Source organism: Amblyraja radiata, chromosome 32 (assembly GCF_010909765.2).
Source record: "Amblyraja radiata isolate CabotCenter1 chromosome 32, sAmbRad1.1.pri, whole genome shotgun sequence".
Lineage (NCBI taxonomy): Eukaryota > Metazoa > Chordata > Chondrichthyes > Rajiformes > Rajidae > Amblyraja > Amblyraja radiata.
The window spans coordinates 12817021-12830187 of record NC_045987.1 but is presented as its reverse complement, the minus strand read 5'-3'; the positions used below and the strand labels follow the sequence as shown (position 1 = coordinate 12830187).

At 43.3% G+C, this 13167-nt stretch overlaps 1 protein-coding gene across 3 annotated transcripts in view; it reads right to left on the bottom strand.

The window, feature by feature from the left end:
- fubp3 (far upstream element binding protein 3) overlaps window positions 1-13167 on the bottom strand; it is an 83954-nt gene that overhangs the window by 47765 nt on the left and 23022 nt on the right. For all 3 annotated transcript variants that reach the window (XM_033048951.1, XM_033048953.1, XM_033048952.1), the window contains exon 2: window positions 5389-5491. In XM_033048951.1, the coding sequence (XP_032904842.1) occupies window positions 5389-5491 (103 nt within the window). The remainder of the gene's footprint in view (window positions 1-5388; window positions 5492-13167) is intronic.

Here is a 13167-nt window from a genome sequence, read left to right as displayed (position 1 = left end):
GTGCTGGTGCATGGAAGTGATGAAGGTTTTAATATTCCGGTAAGCCTTCATCAAGAACTGCCGTCCAGGATAAGGTAAATTATCCAGGTTTTCCCAGGGTCTCATCATAGATTTAGAATGTCATGGGGTTGGTGTGGTGAGCAGGAACAAATGATAGAGCACATTTATCTTTTGGATTTAAGGTATCCTCAAATACTTCTGATAAGTCATTATCAATGACTTAAATATTGGCCCCACATGCATAAACACATTTAATCTATGTACAATAAATCAATGACTGGTAGTAGGTGGGATGATCTTGACACAGGAGTGGAAAGGAAAAGCTCAACAGTTTTCCATTACCCTCCTCCCACCCCCTCCCCCCCCCCAACATTTTTTTTTCTAGTCCAACAGAAGGTTCAGCATGGCAAAGTTTAGTGCCATCGCAGAGAATATTGAGGAGAATAATATGTGATAAAATGATCGTGTAGTAAATGTAAGATAAGACACAAAAAGTTGGAGTAACAGGCAGCATCTCTGGAGAGCAGCAATGGGTGCCGCTTCTACATTCTGGCATCCATCCCTTCTCTCCAGAGATGCTGCCAGTCCTGCTGAGTTACTCCAGCATTTTGTGTCCATCTTCAATTTAAACCAGCATCTGCAGTTCTTTCCTACACTACGTTTCCGAAATCATTTTTCTGACTGCTTGTTACAAATTGCTGTACGACTCTGGGTCTTACTGATATGGTTATAGGTCAGTTGTTCACAACTGTTCAAGTTCACCCCCAATCTCCCGTTGAAGTTGTGGATTTGAGCTATTGGGAGAGAGTGGGCAGCCTAGGACTTTATTCTTTGGAGCGCAGGAGGCTGAGAGGTGACCTGAAAGAGGGTCGTAGAATCATACAGCACAGAAATAGACCCCTCAGCCCAACTCATCCGTGCTGACTAAGATGACCCATCAAAGCTAGCCCCATTTGAAGATTGGCTTCTCTAATTTCACATAGTCCTTACTTTCCCGCTCAATCCCCTCCCCTTCTCAGTTCTCCCACTAGTCTTACCGACTCCGACTCTTTCTTTGTCCCCCCCCCTCCCCACCCTCACCTGACATCAGTCTGAAGAAGGGTCTCGAACCGAAACGTCACCCATTCCTTCTCTCCAGAGATGCTGCCTGTCCTGCTGAGTTACTACAGCTTTTTGTGTCTATCATCGGTTTAAACCAGCCCCTGCAGTTCCTTCTTACACATGTAGTAAATGTAAAATGGTAATTTGGGAACAGTTAATTTTGAGGAGAACTCTCCATAAGCACCCTTTGTCAGACTTTAAAGCTTTTATATGTTTCTATATAAAGTCATGTACTGCTCTTTACATTTTCCTTGGACTTTTTGTGCAGCAAAGATCGCATCTATTGTACTTCTTGGAGTGAATCACACGGCAACTCTATAAAGTGGCCTTCAAACACTGGAAGGAGCTAGCATGTGATGATTTTCCTGATCAGTCAAAGGGAAGATTCTGCAGTGATTGATTCCATTTTTTGTTTTGGACTATTTGATCAAATTGCCAACTGATGAAATATCTGCATGTAGGTCTGAATCAAATTTAAACTGTAGTAATAATAAAACTGGAGCAGACAACTGTACTGTATACCTTTCAGAAACAAACTAAAAGGTAAAAACTTTTCCTAAGAAAACTGCTAGTGGTCCAAAGATTAAATTAACCATTAAAGATGCATTTTATTGGACACAGCCTTTGTAAACTTCTAGGGAATGTCTCAAAGCTATATACTGGCAATATCTTTATCAACAGACATCAATTGTCAGTGTTTGCCGGCATTACTAAACATGGTGGGATTGAATACCGAGGAGGATGTAAAGTAGGCTCATGGGGTCAAGCTGAAAGAGTGAGTGAGTGAGAAAATGCTAGATGGAACACAATGTAGAAAAATGCTAGATCATCTACTTTGGAGCAGAGAACAGAAGAGGAAAATATATCAAATGGTAAGAGAGTGAATCGTGTTGAAGCTCGAAGAAACCTGGGCTCACTTGTATACAATTTGCTGAAAATCAATATGAGGGCACAGCTGGCAGAACTCAATGAATTCACAAATTATAGATAATTGGTGAATTCATATTATAAATATAGGGGGGGGGGGGGGGGTTGGAGCAAAGTTTAAAAGGAAATATGTTGGCAAAAATGTTCTCATACACACTGAGTGGTGGGTGCCTCGAACTTGCTGCCAGATGCGACGGTGAAGACAAAACATAATATGGGCATTTAAAAAGCTTTTAGATGGACATATGCAAGGAATGGAGTGATAGGGATCATGTGCAGGCAAATGAGATTAGTTTAACTTGGCATCATCGTCAGCATGGATGTTGTGGGCCAAAGGGTTTATTCTTCTGCTGTACTGTTCTATGTTCACACATGATGCTTGATCATCGGAGTAGTTTCAGCATTGCTTTATTTCAGATTTCCAGCAACAATAGTTTTGTATCTCAGTTCCAGCATAGTTTTTTTCCCTTCTCTTCTCTGCATTTACCATCTTTTGTAGGTCAGCTGTGATTATCAAGCTTATTCAATTCTTCCAGCCAGCACCATCCCTAGACTAAAAGACAATCTATCAACGTTTGTATCACTCAAAATCCAAATCTGACTCCAACATTACCTCTCCACACCTCTACTTTTGCTGTAATGTAAAAAGCTGATTTCTAACTTTTCCTTGTTCCAATGAGATGCCAGCATCCTGAATTATTTCTCTCTTGCTGAGCGTTTCCAGCATTCTCATTTATTATGAGAATAATATATTAGTTATTCTCATTTATTATGTGAATAAAATTTAAAAGCAACTACAATAAGTGCCATAATTTTTCTTATTTCATGCTTCATTGATTCAACATTCCAGCCAAGGTAATGAATGTACTCTAAATGGTGGCCACTCCTTTAGCCAAGCTGTGCCAGCATATTTACAATACCGGATAGAACAAATCCAATTTGTACAATCAAGGTGCTAGATAATGTCAGTGACGCTTATGCATCATTAACCTGCTCAGTGTCTGGTTTAGATTTCATTAGAACCACTGCCTCCAAATGGCATCATGTCTTTGGTCCAAACATGGACCATAAGATCTAAATTTCATAGATGAGGTGAGAAAGACTCTGCACACCATCTCATTCTGAGATCTCCATTGAATGGAAACTCAATTGGGGCAATCACTTAGATAATCTGGCTACTTGAGCATGTGAAAAGATGGGTGCCCTGTAGTGATTGATACCCCAAAAGCTTCTACTGTCTGGCAGGCAAAAGTCAGGATCCTGTCCCTCCTTGTTACATGCCCTTCTAATTTAGTTTAGAGATACAGTGCGGAAACAGGCCCTTCGGCCTACCGATTCCCCACCGACCAGGGATCCCCGCACATTAACACTACCCCACACACACTAGGGACAATTTTTTACATACATACCAAGCCAATTAACCTACAAACCTGAACGTCTTTGGAGTGTGGGAAGAAACAGAAGACCTCGGAGAAAACCCACGCAGGTCATGAGGAGAACACACAAACTCTGTACCGACAAGCACCTGTGTAGTCAGGTCTCTGGCGCTGTGGGGTAGTAGCTCTACCGCTACGCCACTGTGCTGCCCCTAATGTGAAAATATATTGCCATTTCTTCATCTTTGCTGCATCTGTATCCTGGAACTAGCTAACTACCAAATTGTTAAAGTATTTTCAACATAAGGACTACAGTTACTGAAGCTTACCCACTGCAACGTTCAAGTATAATTAGGGATGAGCTGCCAATGATATTATTCCAGTCACTGCAGATACTTTGTATAATTGTAATCAATCTATTAAAATGAATTCAGTAAAGAGTATGCATTACAGCTTTACATCTTGAATACTATTGTGGGAGACCACTGCAGTGACTGAAAAATATGAACACTATTGTTTTATCAGCCAAGAATACCAACCTTCAAAGACACGGGAAAATAAAATACTCCTGGTCAGACAAGAAAAACTCAAGACCTACTTGAAGATAATCAGTGAAGCAGCTTTCAGGTTGTGATGATTCCCGATATGATTTCCTAGAGTCAAGCCAGTTTTAATGGTGAATTGAGTGTGTTGCATTTCTGCAGTTATTAACCCTGTATCAACTGAGACCCAACCCAACTCCAACAACCTCCAAACCAGACGAGCTCAAAAGCACATCTGCAGATGAGAGTTAACCACAGTGAACACTGATAATCACTCCCCAGGAGCTGCGAGTTTTCAGAGGAAGTGAATGGGGTTAGCAACAGTGATAGGAAACCAAAAGGTACCACCTCCCCAGAATATCTCCTGCAACTGGGAACCAAAGGATTCCTATCTGGCAAATGTATGTAACAAAGGCATGGAATCTTGTTGTATTGTAACAGCAAGGCAGGAAACAATTCTTGTTGCCATTCTTAAACCTAACCAACCAAACGATGACAATATTATAGTTGCTCTTTATCCATAACTCTCAAACTTTAGAAACACATTGCCCAACGAGTCAAGTTTTTTTGTTGAGCCTGCAAGAACAAATGAAATTCAGGCCCACAATCAGCTTTTGTGACCAGGTCGTGACATTCACAACAGACACGGAGCCAAATCAAAAAATATTATACGTCAGGGGCTGAGGGGAGACCTGAAGTTTGTTAAATTATTAGAGGCATACAAGGTAGTCAGTCCAAACTGTTATTCCCCCAGGGTGGAAAAATCAAATACTAGGTCAGAGCTTTAAGGTCAGAGAGGGGAAAGTTTAAAGGAGATGTACAAGGCAAGTTTTTAACTTAGAGTTGTAGGTGTCTGAAACGTACTGCCAGGGGTGGCGGTGAAAACATATACAATAATGATTTCAGAGGCTTTTAGGCAGACATGAATATGCAGGGAATGGAGGGACATGGAAAACGTGCAGGCAGAAGGGATGAGTCGGCATTATGTTCGGCATAGATAGTGATCTGAAAGCTTTGTCCCCGTGCTGTACTATTCTATAAAACCAGTGCAGTCTTTGTAGACATCAACCCAAAACATAGGGTGAAGACTGCAGCTTAAAAAGAAGCAGGCCATGGGATACAGCGAGTCATCACCAGACCCATCAACACGAAGGAGATCTCAAAGCAATAGACGCTGCCACCTCTGATACTCAGCTTAATCATTGTAAAATCTACAAGGTTGGTGTCCTACTGTTGTATCAGCCATACGGAAGGTATGGCAGAAGGTGACTATCCTCAACCAATGCACTAATGCTTCAACATTTTGTTCTAAGTTCTATATGATAAGATTTTAACCAAACAACCAAAATGTATGAAAATAAAGACCTCCAAACTCAAGAGACTACGCCAAGAAACAAGAAATACAAGTGCTGTCAGGTTTGGTCAACAATACGCTGGCTTACCCCCATCATCCAGTGTCCGTTTCTGAGTCCCATAGCCATAGACAGCAGGATCTACCACAGGAGTAGAATTGTTCAGATGTGACCCATCTATTTTAGCAGCAATCTTCAAAAGGAGAAGAGAAAAACAGAAGCATGTTAGCATTTCAAAATCAAAATTTCCAACCGAATATTTTCTTTACGCTTAATATTAATGCTGGATTGTACTTTTCAGAACATATTTAAATGAATCAGAAGATTATATCAATGCAACAGCTTTAACTCTGCAAATCTGGTATAACAAGGAATTAGATGGTGCACCCAATGGCAGATACAAGTTTGAAGAAGAGCAGGTAGAACTTAAAAGTTGTTGGATATATTATAAGTAAGATGAAGTGGAGTGCATGAAGCAAAGCAAAGGTACTGGGGAAAGGGTTCTCAAATGCAAGAATAGATAAAACTTTGGTATCAATGGAAAATCCACAAGGAAAGAAGGTTACAGCGGGTCAGATTGAAGTTAATGAATGTGAAAATGGGGTCATTAAGAAGATTACTGAAGATGTTGAGAGATTTTGGGAATGAAAATGTCATGGAAATTGGTGGGCCGATGACATGGACAACTGTCAAGCAGTGGTGGCTCACTGACACAGCATTTTCCAATCTTTCTCATCCACAGCTCACCTCCAACAGGCTTCCGACCAGAAAGGAAATGATTTACAGAACTAATGGAAAATTGTTTTACCCACTTCAACTCCACTCCAGTACCCAGGTGACTCAGACTTTAATAGTCAAGATGGATCAAGCAATTGATGCCAGTGTTCGCGTGTATTCAGAGGCCGAGCACCAAATTCAACAGCAACTTGTTTACAAAAACATGACAGGATGGGTTTTGTAATCAACATCCACAAAAACAACAGGTTGTATCAACCTGTCTCCACTGTGAAACATCACACTGACAGTAAAGATCCACAGAGATCCTGAACAACAAGTCCCATGTTTCTAGAACTGTCTCTCAAGATTTATCATCATTTTCCGAGACAAAGGCTGTTTGAAGATCAAGATTTCATATCCAGCACAAAGCAAACAGCAGTAATTCTTGCCCTTGGAAATTCTGAGACAGTCTACCTGCAGCAGGTGCTTCAAAGCACTGGAAATACACCACCAGTACGGTCTGCAAATTCTTCCAAATCTACAGGCAAGTGAATCCACATCAGTTTCCTCTCCCAGGCCAATAATCCCAGTACCAAAGGCCCTAATTACATTCATTGGCTACATTGGGCAGGCCACGTTGTTTCCATGGCTGATACCCAAGCCCAAAAATAGCCATACTATTTTAAGCAAAGGTCAAGCTGCTGGAGGAACTCAATGGGTCAGGCAGCATCTGTGGAGAGAATTGGACAATGTTTTAGGTCAGGACCAGAGGAAAATATTCAAGGGAGCCATCAATTTCTCTTCAGAAAAACTGCACCATCCTCAGCGACTCCTGGGGATGCCTGGCCCACGACTGCTCAGTGGAGCAGTATCATCAGGAATGGCACACAAAGCTTCAAATCTTTCCATCAGAACCACAAGGAAGCCCAGCTTAAATCGGCAGAAAGCGATCACGTCACAAACTACCCACCCACTGATCCCATCAAACACCTCCAGTCCCATCTATCATAGTGTCTCTGGATCACACATGGACCTTATCAGCTGCCTCTGAACCCACAGATCTGGAGTGAAAGCAAACCATCCTCGATCTGAATAATCTAAGATGAATGGGATCAATGGACAGTCTACACAAATCTGGCGACAGAGGAGTAGCCAAACAGGAGTGGATGCAGACTGCAATGTTCTACAAGGCACTAGAGTGTTCCAGTGCCTGATGATACCAAATGATGGCCCGCTTTTCTGATGTTCACAATTCAAAAATAGTTTTTGAACATTGAACATTGAACATAAGCATGCTTTGCAAGATTTCCAGATATTATAGTGCAAAAGAAGATTCAAATGGAATGGCCATGGAGAGTTATGACTGATGTCGGTAGGACACCATGTTAGTAGGATTTTTAACAATCAAGGACTCATTAATTTTGAAATGACGTCATAAGGTCATACGTTTTAGGAGCAGAATTAGGCCATTTGGCCCATCAAGAGTACTCTGACATTCTTTTTCTTAATTACGCTGCACAAATCTTGGTCTATTATTGCCTCTGGAAACACAATAAGTAAATACAGTGATACTGCTATTTGAACAGCAGACAGTTTGGCTGAACATTTGGTATTTTGAGGTCTGTCAGACAAAGTTTGCAAAAGGATTTTTTTCCCCCTTTATGTTTGTGAACACCGATTCGTATGTGGTGAAAATTCAGGAGTGCAGTATCTGGAAGACACCGACCACAGCCATCATGGATAGTTCTTCATACCGAGACCTTTTTTCCTTACAGTCACGCCTTAAAGTGCTATCCTGTTGGCTGCAAGCACTTCTATTGAAATGCTACTTGCGACAGTATGTTTCATCCGTTTGCAAATCTAGCTGTGACTAGTTGGGACGGTGACACATCTATGTTGAGCTCACCCTCGTCCTAAGTACACATAGATTCCCCATATGGAATAACTGGCGCATGGGAAGTGTCCAATCTTTCAGTTACTTGTATGATTGCCCTGACTGAAGCGAGCTGAACCGAGAATTCTACCTTTCATGATTTTGCCACAAGTCATTTAAATGAAGCTATTTAGCTGCAAGTGTTACATTTTATTTGCAATTTTGCCAATTCACAGGTTAATATACATCATACATTTCCAGATATTGTAACTCATTCTAACCAAAGAATTACAAATACCAGGTTCACTACGAACATACATATAGGAGACTATACGTAGAGTACAGGTGCACAACCTTTTATCCGAAGATCCAAATAACGAAAACCTCCGAATAGCGGACATTTTTTCGGTCCTTGAAGAAAGGTCCTTGAAAACGTTCACCGAGGGCGGCCCGCAGAGGTGACAGTGGAACCTCCGGTCGGTCCTCGAAGAAAGGGGAACTAAATCCCCATTCATAAAAGAGAAGGTGAGGGTATATTGCGCGGGAGGGTTAATAATTGACAATATGCTGCTGCCTGCCCGCTGAGTTAAAAAGTTCCCACGGTAGACTCACGATACACAGTGCATCGTGAGTCTTGCGTGGGAACTTTTTAACTCAGCGGGCAGGCAGCAGCAATTTGTCGCTCCCTTCAGTTTCACCCCACCTACACCCCTCTGCTTCCCGGCCATGTGTGTGACCCCTTCCCTCCCCTCTCCAGCTCCCCGCCCATTGCACCGGCGCGGGGGCTTTGCACTGTCTTCATGTCGGCGATACCAGCAGGTCAGTGCCAGTCACCGGAGACGTCAGGACCAACGGGACACCGACCCCCAGGCCCACTGCAAGCACGGAGATCCCAGAGACCCACAGCCAGCAGCAGCCCAGCCCCGTTCCAACTCCAGAGGAAAACTGCAAACTGGCCGGAGACGTCAGGACCACCAGAAGCCGCTCCCCGATGGGCCGCTACGGCGACAAGTGGCAGTTCGCCCACAGCCCGAGCTGCGCCCCCTCATCGGGACACCGACCCCCAGGCCCACTGCAAGCACGGAGATCCCAGATCAGCAACTCCAGCCCAGCCCCGTTCCAACTCCAGAGGAACATGGACAGAAGCTGATGGTGTGCAAGGTACGTCTTGTTCTTGGGGTCGCGCAGCTCGGGCTGTGGGCGAACAGCCACTTGTCGCCGTAGCGGCCCATCGGGGAGCGGATTCCTCTGGAGTTGGAGGGGGAGGGGGGGTATTGTGCTGTTTGATCGACCCCTACTATCCCAGGGACAGGGAGACAGGACGTTCACCGAGGGCGGCCCGCAGAGGTGACAGCGGAACCTCCGGTCGGTCCTGGAAGAAAGGGGAACTAAATCCCCTTCATAAAAGAGAAGTGGAGGGTATATTGCCCGGGAGGGTATATCGCCTACCTGGAAGAAACTGGACATTTTTTCCAGGATGTCGTCTGCACACCAAAGCTCACCAAAGCTCACGTTTGGCGCCAAACGCACGTCGCCTCTGCTGCACACGGATATAAGAGTGTGAAAATGTCGCCTTAGATCGCCTAAGGGCATGTAGCCCCGCTAGGGTGACATGAGTGCGAGAGGTGATTCAATGCTGCGGTCACATTCACAAATTCAGGAATTCATTCAACACACTGCATTTCATACAGACATTTATTCTGCAAGAAAAAACTACATTGAAGACTGAAACTCGCGACCGAGGAACTGCCGGGATCAAGGCGCAAACTCGCGATCTTGCGGATATGAGCCGAGCACTCTACCACTGAGCCAGCCATTAAAATCTACGCTAAAAAATTTCCATTCCGAAGGCCGACAAATTCCGAATTACGAAAAGTGTCTGGTCCCAAGGCTTTCGGATAAAAGGTTGTGCACCTGTACTTCCAAGTGCCAACGGTTCTGTGGAAATAAACACTGCGGACATTATTTTCCTTTTTGTTGTTTTGATCTTCTGACACAAGGATATAATTGCTTAATAAGCTGCCACAGTGGATTTCAAAAGTGCTTAATTGTCATATGTACCGACAATAGAAGAATGAAATTCGTACTTGCAGCAGCATAACAAGCCAGCAAATACAATAATCATTGATAACCAAAAAATGCAATAAATTAATAACTCCAAAACTAATGCAAAGTAGTATTGGAGTCCTTAAAAAAACAAACGGGTGACATAGAACTGATCTATATAGTCTGCAGAAGCAGAACATTCTTCCTGAACATGATAGAGTAATGATAAATGGTTTCCCTTGGTGGAGACACTAATTTTGGAATGAAGAGATTATGCTGGAGAAATTTCCTTGCTCAGAGCTGTGAATCTTTGGAATTCTCTGTGGAAGGTCAGCTGGAGTAATTTCAAGGTTGAGATAGAACTGTTTAAAAATCTATCCATGTCACCCGTTTTTTTTTTTTAAGGACTCCAATACTACTTTGCGTTAGTTTTGGAGTTATTAATTTATTGCATTTTTTGGTTATCGATGATTATTGTATTTGCTGGCTTGTTATGCTGCTGCAAGTACGAATTTCATTCTTCTATTGTCGGTACATATGACAATTATAAGGATGATAATGGGTTCAAGTCCCATTTCACAGACACCAGCACCAATATCTCAGCTGATATACATTGCAGTAGAGAGATTCCCTTTCTTCTGAAAAGACCAAATTTCAACTGTTTTTTTCAAGTGAACACTTTCGGACAGCAGGGAACTTATTCCTGGCATCCTGGCAAATATTTCTCTCAATCAACATTACAAAAGCAGACTACCGTACTATTAACAATGTTTTTTTGTGGGAACTTAATTTATGCATGTTGGCTCTGATCAGAACTGTTTAATAATGTGCCCTGACTAGGGGAATTAAAGATGTTATATAAATGCAAGGCCTTTTTTTACCCACCTTTATTATCTGATGAAATGTATCTTAATTCTTTAGCATCTACTGAACCGAAGCACAAAACCCACCATACTTAAAACATGTTTAAATCAGAAGTTACAAAAACTGAACTTTTAATGTACCAGCTCAAGGCAGTTAAAGAAAACTATATCTGTTCAATCTCAAAATTACTACGGCTACTGTCCAGACACAGCAGCAGTGGTTTAAAGCAGTCAAGCAAACAACTAGAAAGTGATCGCTGCTGCAAAATAAATTATCTGGTCGTTCATTTTGCTGCTGTAGGTAGTATCATAACATGTGCAGAGTTGCCATATTTAGTGACACAACAATAATTACTTTGCAATGTAATTAGTTTTGTTAACTGCTTTGGATCAACAGAGATTCGATATGCTGCATAAATACAGTGTATCTATTTTTGCAGCAATGCTCTTGACGAATGCTCTTAAATTCATCCCTAAATTGCTCCCAATAGTAACAGACATGTAATTACATTGTAATACAGCTAATTACATGCTCCATCATGCATAATTTGCTTGGAAAAAAATAAAATTTATCAACTGCTGTGAGCTAAGCTATTGTCCAAGTGGACACATCGTGAAATTTCACCTCAGTTCATCTGGCAGCAATCTTGTCCAGTCAGGAGGCTGTGATTTCTGTCAGAGCAAATGTATAAAGCAGTGACATTTCAGTAATGTTTCAGAGACATGACTCGCCCACAGCTCTCCAGTCCAAAGGCTTCTCAATCAATTGCACGGACCTAAAGGCGTCATCAGGAAAAGGGAGATACTGTGGCAGACTGTATCATCGGCATTTCCCCTGCAGCACCAGATGATCAAGCACTCTTGACCATTCCAGTCCACCAGAGACACCTATGACCCCACCCCTTACCTCTACGTGGGAAAAATCAGACCATCCATTTGGCTGCGCTCCTTCTTGCATTTCATCAGCGACATAAGAGTGCAGCTCTGGTGAAGAGGCTTGTGCAGGGCTGGTCAGGGAGGCAGCAGAGTGACTTCACACTGCTTGGTCTCTTTAGACTGGGTGATGTTTAAAGCCCCTGTCCTACTTACGTGTCCTTGGCACGCTAATTACACAAACTCGTGGTCGCATTGAGATGCGATGGTCCCGCGCGACATCATGCACCCGCACAGCCGTCTGGAGCGCGTGAAGTTATTTGAAGATGGATGCAAAATGCAGGAGTAACTCAGCGGGACCGGCCACATCTCTGGATAGAAGCAATGGGTGATGTTTTGGGTCGACCCTTCTTCAGTATGAAAGAAGGGTCTGGATGCGAAACGTCACCCATTCCTTCTCTCCAGAGATGCTGCAGGTCCCGCTGAGTTACTTCAGCATTTTGTGTCTATCTTCAATTTTCTTGGCCCCGCTATGGGAGTAGAAGTGGGGGCGGATCCGGATCCAAAACGGCCGTGAGCCCCATGCCGAGCTCAGCGATCGTTTGCCTGCTTCTGCTGCTGTTGGAGGTGAGACGTTGCGTCGCGCCAGGGTCTTGGGCCTGTCCCACTTTGGCCGTCAGTTACACGACAGGCCGTTGGCGCGTTAAGATTCCATTCGCTACAAATTTTCGGAGCGTCGCGCAACACCACGCACAACTATATACCCCTCCGCGCTTCTCAGTGGGACCGGTCCCACGCGGCCATACGATGCCTGTGCACCTCAACACAACGACGAGGTTGCGTAATTTGCGTGCCAAGGACACGCAAGTGGGACAGGGCCTTAAGGATTCAGCAACAGAACAAATCTGTCACGGTTACTACAAATTTCATAAAGAATGTGTTCAGGGTATTCTTACCACAATCATCCGAGAGTTCCCAAACCAACCTTTGATGAACTGGGAGATCAGCAATATATTAAGGACAAGATGTGAGGCATCCAAGACAGGTGATCCAGAGACGACCTACATAATGCTATTCAGCAAATATGCTTCTGGACTAAATAGGACACTCAGACATACACTCGGCAACTGTGGCAGGGCTCGCACACCAATGCTTCCAACAAGGTGAAACCAACTAGTTCAAGTGACAGCGACACATCACATCCAGGTAAGTTCAATACTTGTTTCGAAAGTGAGAGTAACAATGTACCTTCATGGGCCCCACACCCCCCAACAATCCTGTGACCTCAATCTCCAAGGCAGATGTCAGAAGATCTTCCTCGAGGCTGTACCCTCAGAAAGATTGGAACCCCAATGGTGTATCTGGCAACATTCTCAAAACCTTCACCTCACAACTAATTGAAATTTTTGCTGACATCTTCACCTCTCCTAACCTGCCTTAAAAGGACATCCATAATATTGGTGACTGAGATGGTCGAGGTGACATGCCTCGACAACT